At 41.9% G+C, this 18,420-nt stretch overlaps 1 protein-coding gene across 3 annotated transcripts; it reads right to left on the bottom strand.

Annotated features, from left to right (window-relative positions):
• Nucleotides 1-771: 771 nt before the first annotated feature.
• On the bottom strand, nt 772-16,882 carry nod1 (nucleotide-binding oligomerization domain containing 1). Of its 3 annotated transcripts, XM_034102394.2 has the most exons (12): nt 16,719-16,882; nt 14,317-14,498; nt 14,023-14,197; nt 9,611-11,420; nt 9,437-9,520; nt 7,839-7,922; nt 6,336-6,419; nt 5,400-5,483; nt 5,235-5,318; nt 3,698-3,781; nt 3,537-3,620; nt 772-1,412 (listed from the first exon to the last, which is right to left on the bottom strand). In XM_034102394.2, exons 2-12 carry the CDS (start codon nt 14,491-14,493, stop codon nt 1,340-1,342), a joined length of 2,823 nt encoding a protein of 940 aa, XP_033958285.1. In that variant the 5' UTR covers nt 14,494-14,498; nt 16,719-16,882; the 3' UTR covers nt 772-1,339. The 3 variants fall into 3 exon arrangements, with proteins under 3 accessions (XP_033958285.1, XP_033958284.1, XP_033958286.1); XM_034102393.2 differs by lacking the exon at nt 16,719-16,882 and having other exon boundaries at nt 14,317-16,706; XM_034102395.2 differs by lacking the exons at nt 14,317-14,498; nt 16,719-16,882 and adding an exon at nt 12,900-12,975 and having other exon boundaries at nt 14,023-14,112.
• Nucleotides 16,883-18,420: the final 1,538 nt, after the last annotated feature.

Below are 18,420 nucleotides of genomic sequence, written 5' to 3'. Positions count from 1 at the left end.
GATTGATAGGTGTGTGGGCTGTCTTTCATTTTGACATGCAGAAAAATGTTATAATAAACATAGATACTGTATGTTAAATGGATATATCCGCCTGCTTTCATTTATCTTTCCATTCCCACAACAATATACATAAATAAATGGCATATTTTGGACATAGTTCGAATGGTGATTAATCATGATTAATTAATTATTAAGCTGTGATTAATCTGATTAAAAATGTTAATCGTTTGACAGCCCTAATCTATACATTAGTTTGCTCCATCCTCAAAAACACATGTACTTCTGATCATTGGACTCAGGCCCTTCAGTGTCACTGCTGCAACTATACGTCATTTAATATACATTTCAAGATATAGAGGTTTGAGCCTCACTGTGATGTTTTATTTGATGGGGAAGTACAACAGAAGGCCTTAATAGACGACAGACCTTCGATGATCTGTCATTGTGGTATGTATTTTATTGTTGATCTTTTTTAACAGACTCATCCGCCGCGCAAAAGAAAACATCATATGCTGCATTTGCTGTTAAATGATTCCATAAACAGAGGTTAGATTCCTCGTCCATTTACTTTGTTTCTCTAAAGCTTTCCAACACTTTCCGCCATGGCCTTCCTCACTTAGAGGACAGCCACATTATCTCCATGGCAACTGAGGAAGAGTCAGAAACATGAGGTAGGTGTGGGATGTATTTTCATCTTTAGTACTGTCCTGGGAGTGTGAGCAGTACCTGAGCATGTGTGCTGTGCAATATGTAACAAGACAGAAACAAACAAAACATATTAAAATATTTATTTTAAAAAAGCACACACCTTTGGATAAAAAACATTCTCTCATTGTTAATGCTAAACACTATACTGTACTTTGTGTATTGTGTGTATGTGCGCTCACTTTGTTTCACTCAGTGGGGACATCTCATTATGATAGTGGTGGCGTCCAATGCTAACGCCAGATAGTTCAAATGGGTGCTTGCTATGCATTATGGGAAATGTAGTATCCAACGGTTATGAAGCTTGACCCATTGTAGGGACTACGCATCAATGTGTGCAGGCCTCTGTCACTTCAGTTGTGACTTCCTGTATGGCATACGAAGTCTTATCAAGAAGTGAGAGGGGCCTGTTTGAGAGGAGCGATTGCTTTGGATGGCATTAACAAGAAATGCATTTCGACATCAGTGCTTCCCCTTTTGTAATAGTCACCTCAAATGTCATGACATGAAAGCGACAGTTTCCTCATGGATGTGAAGTATATCGACGAGTGTAATTCCCCTTCACTGACAGTGGGACTTTGTAATGCCAACAGTTCCTTACAGACATGCCTCAGCAGGCGTCAGGTTGGTGCCCTCAGTGGAAGCGCAGCCGCTTATCTGCCACAAACTGTTTCTCTTCCTCCTCCGAGAGCTGGTTTCCTTTCACACTGTGGACACAGGAACACACACCATCTAAAACACATGCATGTGATCTCTGATGCTGTCAGGGGCTTCTCCAACTACCACAGAGAAACATCAGCTACTTAAGCTCCCTAATGCACCAGTAAATATCACTTTTTATGTTTCTCTTTTCAAACCCATATTGTCCTTTGCGTCACATAATAGAGAGTGACATCATCTGCTAGCGAAGACAGGGGAGGGTTAACTCAGGACATGTTGTTTCTTCAACGTGTGTGTGTGTGTGTGTGTGTGTGTGTGTGTGTGTGTGTGTGTGTGTGTGTGTGTGTGTGTGTGTGTGTGTGTGTGTGTGTGTGTGTGTGTGTGTGTGTGTGTGTGTGTGTGTGTGTGTGTGTGTGTGTGTGTGTGTGTGTGTGTGTGTGTGTGTGTGTGTGTGTGTGTGTGTGTGTGTGTGTGTGTGTGTGTGTGTGTGTGTGTGTGGTAACTTCCTGACAGCTGAACAATGAGCGGAGTCTTAAAGGTCTCCTATCATACCATTTCTAGGCATATAAGCAAAACACTTCAGAGACGTGATTTTTATATATCTGAGACGTATAATAATATTATACGTCTATACGTAATATTATACGTCTCAGATATATAAAAATATAAAAAACATGTCTCTGAATTGTTTAGCTCAAAATACCAAACAGATCACCCCCCTGAGTGGGGCAGGGGTGACGTGTTTACCCAGAAGTAAGCTGCACATGGACAAAAGAGCGACAGGATTTCTCCACAGGATTTTGGAAAATAGCTGGAAATAAGGGCTGTGGAAAACAACCTGTTTGATAAATGCACGTTTTGTTCAGCCGGATAAAATCCACTTGTCTACCCTACTTTTATAATTTTCGAATCATAAATCTAATCGCCAGAAGCTAAATGCTAACGTTATGCTATAAACGAACTACAGCCGAGTACAGCAGGGTCGCACAACTTCAACCTCACGCCAACTTAAGATCAATATTTAAAAATACAGATTCTAAATTGTACAAGTTGAAGCGTTTGTTTGAGCGCAGGTACTTGCTTTCAAGCAGAACAGCGGCAAACAAACTTAAAACCATCGTTTTTCAGACACGTAAACTCTTCAGAAATCACCAGTGGGGTCACAGCTGATGGATTTAATGTCGCAGAACAAAACGTGATCCGTCTCTTCAATGTGTCTCAACCACAGACCTTATTTCCAGCTATTTTCCAAAATCGTATGGAGAGATCCCATTGGCTCTGAGACGAGGGGTAAAATGCTAACTCACTTCCGGGTTTTAGGACGCGTCACTGCACCATTCTATTGTAGCATCATACCCCTCTATTTCAGCCCTGTTAGAGAAGTGCTGATTCTGGGTCCGTAGCTTTAAATGTTTCCGAGCTGCTGCTGGCCACGCCCCTTTGGAGCTGCTGCTGGCCACGCCCCTTTGGAGCGTGCATGAGAGGAGAGTTCATGCATGCTTATGCAGGAGAATTCTACCGAGATACTCAGCTAAGTGCTTCCTTAATTAAACGCCATATCATGTTCCAAACCACATCAAGGATTATTTCTGAAACAGTATGGAGCTCAAATGCTTTCCCTCTCGTGGATTTACCACAAGGTGAGTTCCTTTTTATTTCCTGCTTCTTTACACATACTCTCTCCAGTCCAGGTTAGCTCTGAGTGTTAGCGACGCTTGCTAATGTAAACAAAGACCATATTACCAAAACACGTTGCGCATTGTTTCTGATAGCAACGTTTCAAAAAGTGCATTTTGCATGATAGGGGACCTTTAAGATAAAGCTGTGTAGATCACTACAAGTAGCCCCTTTCATATTCTTCCTTGATACCTTTGTTGCAGCCATACTTGATTTGTATCATGTAACAGTTAAACATTTACTTTCTTGCCATTTTGCAAACACTAATGTGATCATTATTAATTGTCATTGTTTAAATTAATTTAAGTTGTTTATGTGTTTGGTTTGAGGACGAATAGTCTCTACAACCTTGTTATTATTCAAATATCATTAAAGCGGCCCAATATCAACCTGAAAACCAAACGTAAGCTATCCAAGCATGAACACTAATATCCTGATGGTTTGAGAAAGACCCTGTGTTTGGACCCCCTTTGAGTTCCTGTGCTGGTCCTCACCAGATCTCTTTGAGGGCTGAGTTGTGAGGGAGGGCCTCGGCCAGCTGCTGGATCCCCTCCACAGAGAACTGGTTGCTGATTAACCTGCAGACACACACACAGAGAGGTGAGTGTGTGACAGAGTCTCCAGCAGGACCCATGGTGTCGTGTGTCGTCAGTACCAGAGGTGGCTGAGGCCCGTGTCTGCCTGGACCAGGTCAGCAAAGTGCGGCGCTGCGTCATCAGTGAGCTCATTCTGCACCAACCTGCAACAGCACAGACGCATTACACACTTCTCTAAGACAGATGTGAGAATGGGTTTCTCTTAGGAAGGCTTCTAACTAGTGCTGCGTACCTGGACTCACATTCAGGTTCAGGTCCGGACTCAAGTCCAGAGGTTCAGGTTCAAGTCCGGACTTATAAGTCCGGACCTGAACCCATGGCTTGTGTCAAGTTGTGCGAGTAACTAAAGTGAACTTATTGTGAGCTAATTATCAATTGAAATTAACTCATAAACAACTGAAATTCAAACTCGTCAGGTTTATTGTGCTCCCTTCCAACTTGTGTCTACATTTCTCTAAAAAGTACAAATGTAAAAAAAACACTTTTTTCCACTTAGTCTACAAATGACTTCTGACAGCAACTACAGTGAACTACTACAAAGTTCAATATAATAATAATGTTTACATTATACAGTACATACTACATACATAGTGATGTACATACATACTGTTAGAAATTAAAATCAATGTTGATATGGCGTAATTTTGAATTAAATACACTATTTAATTTAAATCAGTTTTATTCTGAAAATCCGGAAGTTCACACTATTTACTTAATACTTTTATTCTGAAAATTCTTCACTTCCGGTTAGCATTAGCATGTGGGGAAATGCTACGTCTTCAAACCGTGAATCGAAGGTGAAATGACATGTGATGTTGTACACTGAGCACACTGGGATGAGCACTCATTTATTGACACTGAATCACGTTTATCAGAGAATGTTTAAATAACCACAGACACCAGAATATACGTAAGTGCTAGTTTTTTTGCGAGTCCAAGTACCGGTTCCTGACGTTCCGGTTTTAACCGGACTTGAACCGAAACTTTTTACAAGTCCAGTACCGGTTCGGCGTACCGGTACGCAGCACTACTTCTAACAGACTGAACTGACCCGGAGGCGCTTTTCCAACTCAGTTTAGATTCAGCCACGCCTACTTCCGCATCGCTGCAGCGTCAGAGTTTTCATCCCTCAACATATGAATCTGACAGCTCCAGTCACTTCATAGAGCATCTGTTTCTAAGTCGAGTGATACAAATAGCTCTTTTGATATGAAACAAGATCACAGTTATGTTAATAATTATTTAACATGGATTTCAGAAACATAAATTAGCAAACAATGTGAAGCCAGTATTTGAGTAGTTGTGCTTTGTAACCTTCCAACACTGTGGTGTTTCAGCATGGCTGACACGTCTGACCAACAGCACAGCTGACGTGATAGGACTTCCGCATTGTTAATGTGGGGACGTTCTCTTTATAGATCCATGACACAATCATGCCGAAGTGGGCGCACATCCCCCAGTGTCAGTGAATCCTGATCAACCCCCCCCTTCCCATAACCCCATGACTGAGGTTAAGTAGAAGTGGGTAGAATGGGTACAGCCTGGCTGTGACAGCAGACGGCTGAAACCCCTGAAATCAGAGTGAGAGCAGCCTACCAGAATATCCTGAGCACGCGGTTCTCTTTCAGCGCCTCCGACAGGCTCCTCCCACCTCTAGACGTGATGCCATTGGCTGAGAGACTAGAACACAGAAGCACCTTCATGTAATCAAAGAGTTAAAACAGTGAGTTTGTATTGTATTTGTAGGCAGCGGCTTCGCACCTGAGATTGGTGAGGCTCGGGTGGTTCCTCAAGGCTTCTGCGAATGCTTCTGCTCCCTCATCCCCGATGCTGTTCCCCCACATCCTGAGAGCACAGAGAACACACATCTGCATCAGGAGGCATGGAAACACTAAGGGACTCTTAATCAAGCCAGCAGTATCCTACAAGAGAAAGCAAACTACACATGTTGACTGGCCAGTTCCAGTAATACTAGGAAGTGGGAGTATTTGAGTTCCCAGAATGCACCCTGAGGTCAGAATTGCTGCTTGTCAACTCACCATACATTGTTCAAAATGGAGTCTCCGCATATGAACATTAAGAGAACACTGTATTAATTGTGTCACATTAAATCAAGTGTACATATGGTACTGCTCATCTTCTACCTGTGGATATGTGGCTACAATGTTTGTGTTCAGAAAATACAACATAAAGCTTAGTAATGTATAACCGGTATTGCTCATGGCAACATTCTGACTTGTGCTACTGGAACACAGTCAACTTGGGAGGGACGTTACTCCCGGTTCAGACCTCAGACTTGTAAATGGAACGCAGCATAATGCTTCAATTTCACATCTGTAATATGCACACACGGTCATCAAGTGAAACATGTCCTTTTTAAAGCTTAAACTGAGTGACCTGGTACATTTTGATAGATGATAGATTGATACTAATGATCCCAACTTGGGAAAGGATTTAAATGGTGATGGATGTATTCTAATGGTTTTCTAAATTGGGGATCATATTCAAAAGAAAATAGGTAAATAAATACTAAGAAGGTTATTATTGAGTAAATCAAGTAACGTGTGTTTTTTTCTCACTCAAAAAAACGATTAAACCGATTTTGTCCTGTTCTGAAACATGTTTGCCCCCCCCTGCTTTGATGAGCACAGCGGGACACGAATACAGCAGAGATGATTGACAGCAGTGAGGTCTCACCCCACATCAAATATAGAAGAGCTCCTCTGGATTGCGCTGGCCAGATATCTCCCCCCGACACCAGTGATCCTGTTTTTGCCAACCCTAAGGACAAAGTGATGTAATCATCAGGTTTAGGGACATGAGAAATGATTCACTAAAACAGCTACCGTACTTTTCAGACTATAAACCGCGACTTTCCCCCCCATTTTTTTTGTACAGCTAACGGCCACTAGGGAACCTCCTAAATCTATGGATTTTACAGGTGAAATTAACCACCTTTAACTCTATGGGCTCTATGACCGGTCCGCGCCCGCCACCTTTAAGAGGAGGGCTCCAGCAGGAAAAGCTGGAGGCCGGAAAAGAGTGAGGCAGGTAGCGCGCCAAAGTCAAAGTGGAACCGAGAGACAGACGGACAATTTAGCTGCTGCGGCTTAGGCTGCGGCCCCACGAGGACGAAAACGGCTAAACGCATAGGATTAACGCAAACGCAAACAAGCTTCCGTCCACACGCAATATTCACCGGATAGTGTCTGTCCAGTGCCGCTCAAAGGTCTTCTTTGTTATTTATTGAGCTTTAAAACAAATGAATAACGACTCTATATAATATAATGATAAAATACACGGAGCCTCTCTTTTTCCTCCCTCTCTTCGGACAGCGTCAGTGTCTGTCTCATGCAGCAGCTGATCCAGTAATGAGTGACCCGGCCGACAGTAAAAATAAACATATTTATAACTAGTTTAGTTTGAGAGGTAATTAAAATAGCTAAGGGTGATGATCTGACTTGAAGTGTGTGTTTTGCTGCAGCGGGAGGAGCTGCAGGTGAGCAGAGCTGCGTGTCTCCGTCCTGTCAGATTAGACTTCACTCGCGTTTAGGTCCATATCGAGAGAAAGATAAATAATCTGAATTCAGGGTGCAGTTTACTTTGACGCGGGGTGAGCAGCAGAGGTGGGGAGAGGCGGGGCTATTGCCTCATCATTATTGCTGTAGATGTTGCACAAACAACTGTAGCATGGTCAATAGCGTCCGGAGCACGATAGCAACTCTGCGATCCGCCATTGTTGTTGTTGTTGGTGGCGAAACACTTCAGCAATGGCGCGGGGTAAGCGGAGGTGAGCAGAAGAGGTGGGGAGAGGCGGGGCTATTGCGCAATCACTATCAGTGATCTGAAAATGTTCGGATAGGGCGCACACACGGAGCCGTTTGACCCCCCAGAGAGTTGCGTATGCCTTTCTATCCACCTTGGGACCCGTTATCGTTTCCTCAGTCGTTTAGTGCCGTATTCGGTCGTCCTCGTGTGGCCGAACGGTCTATATGACACTAAACAGTAACGCAAACGACCAAATTCGTCCTGGTAGGGCCGCAGCCTTATATGCAGGTGCGCTTTATTGTCCGAAAAGTACGGTATATGGAATTGAGAGGTACTAACAAATACCAAGATCACAACAGATGTCATTACTTATATCAGTGTTATTGATATAACAGTTATAATATTGTCCTACTGGTAACAGTTGGAGCATACTTGACGACTCGCAGCTTTGGGCATTCCTGGATGATCTGAGCCACCAGCTGAGCTCCAACATCTGTGATGTGATTGTTGTAAAGGCTGAGGACAGAGAAAGGGGAATTATACTTTATGGGGAGCTAACAATTATTGAGGCAGGAACATATTGGCTACCAGGTTTTGTACCTCTACTTTTTGTATAGTCAAAAAGGCAGGTGTGTACTTACATATAGCTTTTGAAAAAAAAACATATTTAGACGTATCGTGACGTTTTGTGTATGTTTTATTATGTATTCGAAAAATACTATAAAACACTTCACAAAACTCAATGGTAAACATCAAACTCCATAGCAATGGCCATCTTGTTTGGCTAAACACCTAGCTACGGATATTCATTTAACTGTTCACGTCGAGTAGAACTTGAACGGTGTTTAGAATTATGACTGACAGAAAATGTAAAATTCAAAGGTGTTGTATTTAGGGGATTGGCAGAAATGGAATATAATATTACATATATATATATTAACTATGTAAAATCACATTAAACTAAGAATTGTGAAAGCATAGATCTACATATGGAGCCCGACCATGTTTCTACAGAATGAACATACGAGCTCCAGAGAGGAACTCTCACAGTATTACAAAACCCTAAGGCCACTGTATTTCTCAAAGACAAGTTGTTCCACAGCACTCAAATCCAGCACACGTCCCTTCAGGGAAACAATGTCCCTCCTCTGGTGACAATGCATGAAGTCAATACATCATCATAAGTCAACAAAGTGTTCTTCAAGTGCTCAGCAAAACGTACATTTCATCTAAAAGTCCATGAAATGAAGTGAGAAGACTAGGTTTCTGTCCTATCACCAAAGTACTATATGAATGTACATTTTTATACTTTACTTGAGCATTTCTGTTTCCAAGTTACTCAAAATAATTGCTGTGAACTGGCCTTTGAATTAGCAGACAACATTCCTGTACCAAACAACTCAGGTTTAAACTTGACAAATCAACTGGTCGATGTCGCCCTTGATGCGGATCACCTTACCCCTTAGATTGAGCAAGTTAAACCAAGAGCCCACTTGTTAGTAGTCATGCTTTCATGGCCCTTTGTGATGGATGCATTATTTTCATTGACAGATGACATTCTGAAATAAAGGTTGTTGTTGTTGTCATTTGACTTGTATCTCATGTATCCTTGCTTAGAGGACAACATAAGTACATATTGGCTCAGCTTACCCCACTCTCCCATACAATGATGTTTTATTAAGTCTGTACAATGCTGCTTGTAGTCCAGCATTCTCTGCAGCACGACAACACTTTATTTAGAATGATATTCTCACATATTTTGCCTTTACCAAATATTGTGCGCACTGTGATTTGGATGTTGGCCTAGTCCAGATTACTATTTCAGTAAAAAGTGTATTAAATGTGCGGCTCTATGTAGTTAATTTTGAAAGCGTAATATGAATACATATTCGTATTGTATTAGTACGCTGACTTGAGTAAAGAATGTGAATACTTCTTCCACCACTGGTAGACATCTTTATATTATATACGTTTACTGTATAACAGTGTTTATTTTCAGATCAAATTGAATATTTGACAGAGGTACTCACCCCAAGATTTCCACGACTTTGTGCTTACACAGCTCCTCTGCAAGAACCTCGATGCTGCTGTCAGACAGCTGGTTCACACACAGTCTGCGGAGAAAGATCCAGTTCGCTTTTGTTTAGAGGAATACATGGTGGAATATCCTGCAATTGAGAACGGGTTAAGACACGGTTTGTTACCTCACGACGGTCATCTTACTGAAGGAGGGCTTCAGCTGCTTCACCCCATAGTCACTGATGTTGTTGTTGTCCATGTCGAGGCCCAGGACCTTGTGACGGTGCTGCAGCACGAAGTTGATAGCGGTGCAGTCCCCGGAGAACACGTTACAGTAGCCCAGCTTGATGAAGTCCGCCTTGATGCCTCTGGCCGCGGTCTGGGCGATGTCTCTGCTCCCCGTCTCAAAGATGCAGCGCAGCATCCACAGGAAGTTGGGCAGCACATGGACCTTCTTGCCCTCCTCATCATCATAGTGGGGTAATCCTTGGAGGTGGGACTTCACACTGGTAGAAAGGTAGGATTTGAGCAAGGCCCGTCTTTTCTTTAATAACACAGGAGAAGCCAGATGCTCCATCAGGCCGACGTGAGCCTTGGACAGCAGGCCGCACAGGAACAGGTTCGTGAACTGAAGGTGTTCATTTGTCGCAAATGGATTCTTTTCCCTGGACTTTGTGGAGCCACTGGTACAGACTTGAAAAGGAACACAGAATGTATTCCTCTTCCTGCTGCACTCTGTGAAGAACTTGAGGATGGAGCCGGCAGGAGCCTGCTCGTCCAACACCAGAGCAAACGCTGCCAGGAAAGACTGCAGGGTGACGTGGAGGAATTCAAATGTAGCGGCGCCCCCGCTGGCGTCGAACTCACCGACAGGCCGCAGGAAGCCCAGCGACAGGTCCTCCTCCGTCAGCCCACACTCACTCATCTGCTCCTGGCTCCAGATGAAGCTTCCTCTCTCCATACCCTGAAGAGCCAGTTTGGCAAACGCTGTGAGGGACCTGAGCCCGGCTCTGAACGTCTCGGAAGCACACCGAGTGCTCTTCTTCAGCAGAGACGGAGCGGGAGCGGCCGAGCGGCTGAGGAACACCTCGGACAGCAGGAGGAAGATGTCTGTGAGCGTGATGCAGGTGACAGGCAGGTGGAAACTATCATGCATGGTGTGCAGGTGCCTGAAGCTCTTGAATACGATCCAGCAGAAGAGCGGGGTGGAGCAGAGGCCACAGAGGTGGGGGCTAGCATCCAGCTGCACGGACACCAGCTCTCGGTGCTCCTGCTTCTTGAAGTGCAGGTGGATGTAGGTGTTCAGGTGAGCCGGGGAGAAGCCACGGAGAGCCACCTTCTTCCTGATCACCCTGCTCTGGATCTCGGTGCCTGTGCGGGCCGTCAGAACCTTCTGGGAACCCTTGAGCAGTTTCCCACAGAGCAGGCTGATGAGCAGCTGGAGGGGGTGGGCCTTTACATCTGGTGAGCCCACCTCAGCAACATTCATCAGGTCACTCATCTGAATCTCATCGTAGCCGTCAAACGTAAAGAGAACCTTCTCAGGGAAGCGCAGGATGAACTCAAACACCTCGTCGTCCGGGTCGTGGTCGGGGCAGCAGTTGTGTTTGAACAGAAGCTCTCTGAGGGACATCTGCTCCGAGTCCTTGAAGAGGCTGAACGTCCTGCAGCGGAACTTAAAGAAGAAGATGGCGTCCGTCTGTAGCTCTTTGTTGGACCAGAGATTCTGGAGCTTCTGCAGCAGGATGGATTTCCCCACCCCGGCATCCCCCACCACAGAGATGGTCTCCCCCTTGGGGTTGAAGACTGCGTGGTCTCCCAGCAGCGTGTGCAGGCTCTCCAGGAAGCCCAGACTCTCGTTGCAGTCGTTCAGCAGCTCCATCAGCGTGTCAGTGTACAGCTCCCCCAGACGGGTCTCCTCTCGCTGGCCGTACGACATGATGAAGCTGGTGTCCTGGCTCATGCCCCGCCTCAGCTTCTCACTGAACCTGCTGACTGGGGGGGAGCATATGGAGCTAAATCAAAAAAAGTTTTGATCATTCAAAGGAATACATTTTATTTGAAAGTTCAAGTTTTTATCCTGAACTTTGAAAAACACAATGATGTATTCAACCATTCAAGCACCATGACACAATTCCATCAGATTAATGATAAAAACCTAGAGGACATTATACAACTTCTGAAGTCCTCCTCCTGCTGCCTTGATATTATTCCAACAGGGTTTCTCAAAGATGTTTTTCGTTGCATGGCCTCAGATCTACTTCATATAGTAAACAAGTCTCTTCACTCAGGTGTTTTTCCACAGCCCTGAAAACTGCAGTCATTAAACCGCTCTTAAAAAAGAATAATCTAGATGCTTCAGTAATGAACAATTACAGGCCCATATCAAACCTCACATTTCTAGGTAAGATCATTGAAAAAGTTGTTTTTCAACAGTTGAGTAATTTCTTGAATTTAAATAACTGTTTCGATGTGTTCCAGTCAGGCTTTCGTCCAAACCACAGCACTGAGACTGCTCTTGTAAAGGTCTTTAACGACATCCACTTAAACACAGACAGTGGCAGAACTTCAGTGTTAGTATTATTAGATCTCAGTGCTGCGTTTGACGCTGTTGACCACAGCATATTACTAGACCGACTGGAAAACTGGGTGGGACTTTTGGAAACAGTTCTAAATTGGTTTAAATCCTACTTAAAGGACAGAAAGAACTTTGTTTCTATAGGTAAATACACATCTGAGTTGACAAATATGACATGTGGGGTTCCTCAAGGCTCCATCTTGGGGCCTCTTCTCTTTAACATCTATATGCTACCACTGGCTCAGATAATGAAGAACAACAAAATAAGTTACCATAGCTATGCAGATGACACACACATTTACGTAACAATTTCACCAGGAGACTATGCTCCAATTCAAACACTGAGTAAGTGCATTGAACAAATCAATGACTGGATGTGTCAGAACTTTCTCCAATTAAACAAAGATAAAACTGAGGTAATGGTTTTTGGAGCCAAGGAAGAACGTATACAAGTTAGCGCTGAGCTTCAGTCTGCAATGTTCAAACCAACAGATAAAGCCAGAAATCTAGGTGTAGTCATGGACTCTGACCTGAGTTTCCACAGTCACATTAAAACAGTTACTAAATCAGCCTACTATCACCTAAAGAATATATCTAGGATTAAAACACTAATGTCACAGCAGGATTTGGAAAAACTTGTCCATGCTTTTATCTTCAGTAGACTCGACTACTGCAATGGTGTCTTCACAGGTCTCACTAAAAAATCTATTAGAAAGCTGCGGCTGATTCAGAACGCCGCTGCTCGAGTCCTCACTAACACTAAGAAAGTGGATCACATCACTCCTGTTCTGAAGTCTTTACACTGGCTTCCTGTGTGTCAAAGAATAGATTTCAAAATACTGCTGCTGCTGGTTTATAAAGCACTGAATGGTTTAGGCCCAAAATACATTTCTGACCTCCTGCTAAACTATGAACCATCCAGATCTCTCAGGTCTTCAGGGACTGGTCAGCTTCCTGTCCCCAGAGTCAGAACTAAACATGGAGAAGCAGCGTTCAGTTATTATGCTCCAAATATCTGGAACAAACTCCCAGAAACCTGCAGGTCCGCTGCAACTCTGACTACTTTTAAATCCAGGCTGAAGACTTTTATTTTTGTCGCTGCTTTTAATTGAACTATTCATATCTTAGACAGCACTGTAACTATTATCCATGTATTTTTTCTTTTAATGTTTATTTTATTAGCTTTTCTTTTTAATGACTGATTTTAAATGCCATTTTCTTAATGTCTTTCGTTTTTTGTAAAGCACTTTGAATTGCCTTGTGTTGAAAGGTGCTATATAAATAAACTTGCCTTGCCTTGCCTCAACCGAAAAATAAGTTTCAAATCTTATTTTGGGTTGAATATTATTTTGATTCAGTTTTGTCATATTTTAATATTTGAATCCTTTTTTTTCTTAATTGCAGATTTTACGTTTTCAGTCTCAAATCTAGATTTTTCAGGTTTCAGATTTGTTTTCACTTTCCATTCGTATTTGTTCGCTTTCAGACATTTGGCACTGATGTTGCGTGGGGAAAACAGAAAGCAATAGTAAGCTTTATTATAAGGTTTAGTGATGAAGGATTTTTCTATTTAGGACATTTTATCCATTCTTTAAAATATGTTTTTTTGTAATGTCCCTATCTTTTAAAATGTTTGAATCAGTGAAGGCTAAAGGTTGTTTTTTTCAATAAACTGTATTTTTTTGATTACTCGTACTCAAGTTCATCCACAATAAAATATATGAAGTACATAACATTGAATACATTTCAGTTCAGACGCACCATACAAACACACGCACCACTTTAAAGAAAGCATGCATGCATATCCCTCTTAACTTTAATAGTTATTTGTGGTAAGTTACAGTTTGATATATCTGCATGGACTAAGAGCGTGTAATGTACAGAGGAGATATTGTATATTGAATGTAGGATTTATTTTTAAATGTGGTTGTTTTACAACATATTCTACACTCATTGATATACATGGGGTGGGTAGAAAAGCCATGCAAAAGGAACAGTGTGAGTGATTGAAACACTTACTGGGATCTGTGTTCACCACGTCCAACAGTGCTACTTCACTGCTTGGGTTGAAGTTGATGTCTTTCAGCCATGGCTGGAGGTCTACGTATGCATCACATACTTTGTAAATGATGCAAATGAAGTATTCACAGGCCTCCTCACCTTTGCATTGGACTAGCTCCAAGATTCTACGCACCTGAAAAATAATGAATGAAAAGAATGTCAGTCGTGGTTAGAATTTCAATTTGTTTTAAAGAAGTTAGCCTTAAAACAGAAAACACCCTGTGTATACAACAGATGTCTTGATTCTCCTGCCTGGTCTGTCTTGGTGGCAGTTCGCTGAACGATCTCCACATCCTCCTCACAGACGAAGCCAGAGGCCAGCAGGTTGTCCAGGATGCAGGGGACGCTCCGGAGCCGGGACACCAGCAGCTCTCTGTGGTAGGTGAGGAGGGAGAGGCAGGACGGCCTCACCTCTTCTCTCTGACCCATGGTTACTGCAGCTCAGCCACATGTGTGGGGAAACAGGTGAAAGCCATTCAAACATCAGTTCCTAAATCTATATAGTACCATTTTAGACATCAACAATTAGCATTTGGACATCACTGGTGATATCTAGTAGATATTTTACTTAAGTAAATATATCAGTACTAAGTACTGTGAAAGTAAAAGTATTGGCATCTAAATATACTGTGCCAAAAGTATTTGTACTTGCGTAATGGCCCATTTCATCATATGAAGTAATGCATTGTACATACACATCATGCATTATGTTCATCACAGCTGGTAAATGTTGAGCTAATTTATACAGATATATATATATATATTAGTGCTGTCAAAATTATCGCGTTAACGGCGGTAATTAATTGTTGTAATTAATTGCGTTAAAATATTTAACGCATTTAACGCATGTGCAGAATGGCCCACCCCATACGTGCCACCAGTGGCAGCGCCAGGGTATGGCTGTGGTAGGCTACACCCGTACCAAGAAATGGCTTAGCCCACCATGAAAAATGATGTTAAAGAAAGCAAAATAAAGTCTGCCAACTCGCGCGGAGTAAATTGCACAGACGGCAGTTAGTAAGATTGATTTCAGTAGCCACGGTTTGAAAACTTTTGTCACGTAGTGATCGTCTTCTCAATAGAACATCTTTGATAACGGCGTGATCACAACGTTCACACTCTGTGGTCACGAAGTACTCCACTAGCCCCCCCCCCTCTGTCGACTTTCCTGAAGTACTCCCCGTTGATAGAAATCAACACGTAATGAATTAAGACCCCACGGTTTGATGATTGATAGGTGTGTGGGTTGTCTTTCATTTTGACATGCAGAACAATGTTATAATAAACATAGATACTGTGTTAAATGGATATATCCGCCTGCTTTCATTTATCTTTCCATTCCCACAACAATATACATAAATAAATGGCATATTTTGGACATAGTTCGAATGGTGATTAATCATGATTAATTAATTTTTAAACTGTGATTAATCTGATTACATTTTTTAATCGTTTGACAGCCCTAATATATATATAAATATATTTATTTATGTTTATTTGTGTTATATATATAAATATATTTATTTATATATATATATAAATGACTGCTTACTGTATTTACTGCTGGATATTTCAACCTGAATCTGTAAGGTATGTAAATCTGTCAGATAAATGTAGTAGAGATAGCCAGTAATACACGCTGCAGCCTGTCACTGTGTGTTTGGTCCAGATAACATTCAGCTGGTTGATGGCCCGACTGACTGTTAGTGGTGGATAGTAACAAAGTACATTTACTCAAGTACGGTACTTAAAGGTAGGGTAGGTAATTCACTTCAGAAACACTTTTTGTTATATTCCATGGAATGCTCTTAACATCCCTATAACAATGAATACATTAAATGTTTTGACAATAAATACATAGAAATATTTCATCTGTGGAAGCCGTGGCGCTGTAAAAAGCACGACCAATCATCTGAGCCGGCCCAGCTAAAATATACAATACATAAATAATACAATAATAAATCAACTTTGACATACATTTAGAGGTAAAGATATCCAGCAGAAGTATATAAAGGTGTTCTAATTAGCTCTACAAGTAGCACAGGTGGTAAACACATGAAATAATAGGCCATTCTGCATAGTAAGTACTTTTACTTTTGGTAGGCTACGTTGATGCTCATACTTGTGAGCTTTTACTTAAGTAGGATTTGGAATACAGGACTTTTACTTGTAACAAAATACTTTTACTACTTTTACTTTTATTTTGAAAAATGTCAGTACTTCTTTAACCAGCGTTACTAGCATTAGCAGTGTTGCCAATATAAAACTGGCAGCTGCTCCGACCATAGTTGTTGACTGGCTTGTCATTTTTAGAAATGAATACTAAATATGTTGAACAGAATACATTTGTACAAGGTATGAGCGGTATCCGTTAGCCCTTTTGTGTTTCCTAAATCCTGTAATCCCTTCCTCAATGAAGAGGTTCGCTTCAGTGTGACACTCTGTTCCTCACTGTCAACACATTCCTCTCTGTTTGTTTAGCACTGACAGTGTGTTAAAAAACAACAAATTACAGGTAAATTCAAGGTAACAAATGTAAAAAATAACGGATTCTGGTTCCATCATTAGCACCGTACTACATTAGCTGCGTTTGTTTAGTATGACATCTGCAAAGCTCACTGTCCTTACGCAACGTACTGAAACATTCCTCCTACCATTGCGTTGCGTCCACACCAAAGCGCTGTAAACACTCAACTGTAAAGTGACAAACAATTGTTGAGAGGAATTAACTCTTTTTAATATCACAAGTGCCCAGATATGTCACTTTGAGACACATTACATCTGCTGTTTCTGACAGAGACAGCTTTGTGTTGGAGGAAGTGAAAGTTTGCAGTTTGAACGCGTCATTCCTTCACTTTACTGTCACAACAAAGTGTTAGTGCCGCGTTCAAGCACCCACGGAAATGTGGTATTTAAAATCATATCAGGTATTTTCTCAATTTTACACTAAGATCATGCAAAAACGTCCCTGATGGAAGAAGTAGGCCAACCCAAATATTCGACTACATTAGAAATATTAATGCTATGGTAGAAGGACACTGTTACAATTTAAAAAGTTGTGCTTTCAAAGTTCTACCAAAGTAAAAGATGTAAGCGGTGGGAGAAGTACTCAGATTGTGTGCTTGCGTAAAAGTAGAAGTACTCAGATCGTGTGCTTGAGTAAAAGTAGACGTACCAGAGTGTAGGAATACTCCTGCATTCAAAAGGTTACTCAAGTAGAAGTACAAAAGTATTGGCATCTAAATATACTTAAAGTAGGCCTTCCAAAAGTAGTCGTTGTGCAGATTGGTTCATGTCAGAATAATATATATGATATGTTTTATAATGATTGATCATGAAAGTGTTCTCAAAGCTGGTGAAGGTGCAGCTAGTCTGAAGTACTTTGTAGACTGCAGGGTAGCTGGTGAAGGTGCAGCTAGTCTGAAGTACTTTGTAGACTGCAGGGTAGCTGGTGGAGGTGCAGTTAGTCTGAAGTACTTTGTAGACTGCAGGGTAGCTGGTGGAGGTGCAGCTAGTCTGAAGTACTTTGTAGACTGCAGGGTAGCTGGTGAAGGTGCAGCTAGTCTGAAGTACTTTGTAGACTGCAGGGTAGCTGGTGGAGGTGCAGTTAGTCTGAAGTACTTTGTAGACTGCAGGGCAGCTGGTGGAGGTGCAGCTAGTCTGAAGTACTTTGTAGGCTGCAGGGTAGCTGGTGGAGGTGCAGCTAGTCTGAAGTACTTTGTAGACTGCAGGGTAGCTGGTGAAGGTGCAGCTAGTCTGAAGTACTTTGTAGACTGCAGGGTAGCTGGTGGAGGTGCAGTTAGTCTGAAGTACTTTGTAGACTGCAGGGTAGCTGGTGAAGGAGCAGCTAGTCTGAAGTACTTTGTAGACTGCAGGGTAGCTGGTGGATTTACTCCAGGTGGAACTAAAGTCTGATTCAACACTTGATTATATTTCACATCATTCATCCACATCTGAGAAGTAACTGAAGGTATTAAATACATGTAGTAGAAGTGCACCATTTACCTCTGAACTGTAGTGGGGTAGAAGTATAGAGTAGCATAAAATGGAAATATTCAAGTAAAGTACAAGTACCTTAAAATGGTGCTTTAGTACGGTAATTGAGTACTTAGTTACTTTAAACCACTGACAATAAGATTATGAAATATATCACTGATGGAAGAAGTAGGCCATCTTTTACTGACGGCATGGTGTAGAAGTGAAACGTTCTGCATTCTTAATTCTACCAAAGTAAACTATTTAACTATAGTAAATACCAAACCAGAAGCAAAAGCTCTTGTTATGCAAAATTACTTATTTTAGAATATGCTGTATATAATTATCTGGATTCTCATAGTTGATAATGTGCCGATGTTG

Source organism: Pseudochaenichthys georgianus, chromosome 16 (genome assembly GCF_902827115.2).
Source record: "Pseudochaenichthys georgianus chromosome 16, fPseGeo1.2, whole genome shotgun sequence".
Taxonomy (NCBI): Eukaryota; Metazoa; Chordata; class Actinopteri; order Perciformes; family Channichthyidae; genus Pseudochaenichthys; species Pseudochaenichthys georgianus.
The sequence above is the reverse complement of the archived record's forward strand: the minus strand, read 5'-3'. Positions and strand labels throughout refer to the sequence as shown.

Bases quoted from the DNA above. Each gene is read 5' to 3' on its own strand.
- nod1 (XM_034102394.2), bottom strand. From the start codon at position 14,493: ATGGGTCAGAGAGAAGAGGTGAGGCCGTCCTGCCTCTCCCTCCTCACC. The intron at 5,319-5,399 runs GTGCGAAGCCGC...TCTGTGTTCTAG, and splicing joins CCGAGCCTCACCAATCTCAG to TCTCTCAGCCAATGGCATCA. The intron at 3,782-5,234 runs GTAGGCTGCTCT...GTGCTGTTGCAG, and splicing joins CGCGTGCTCAGGATATTCTG to GTTGGTGCAGAATGAGCTCA.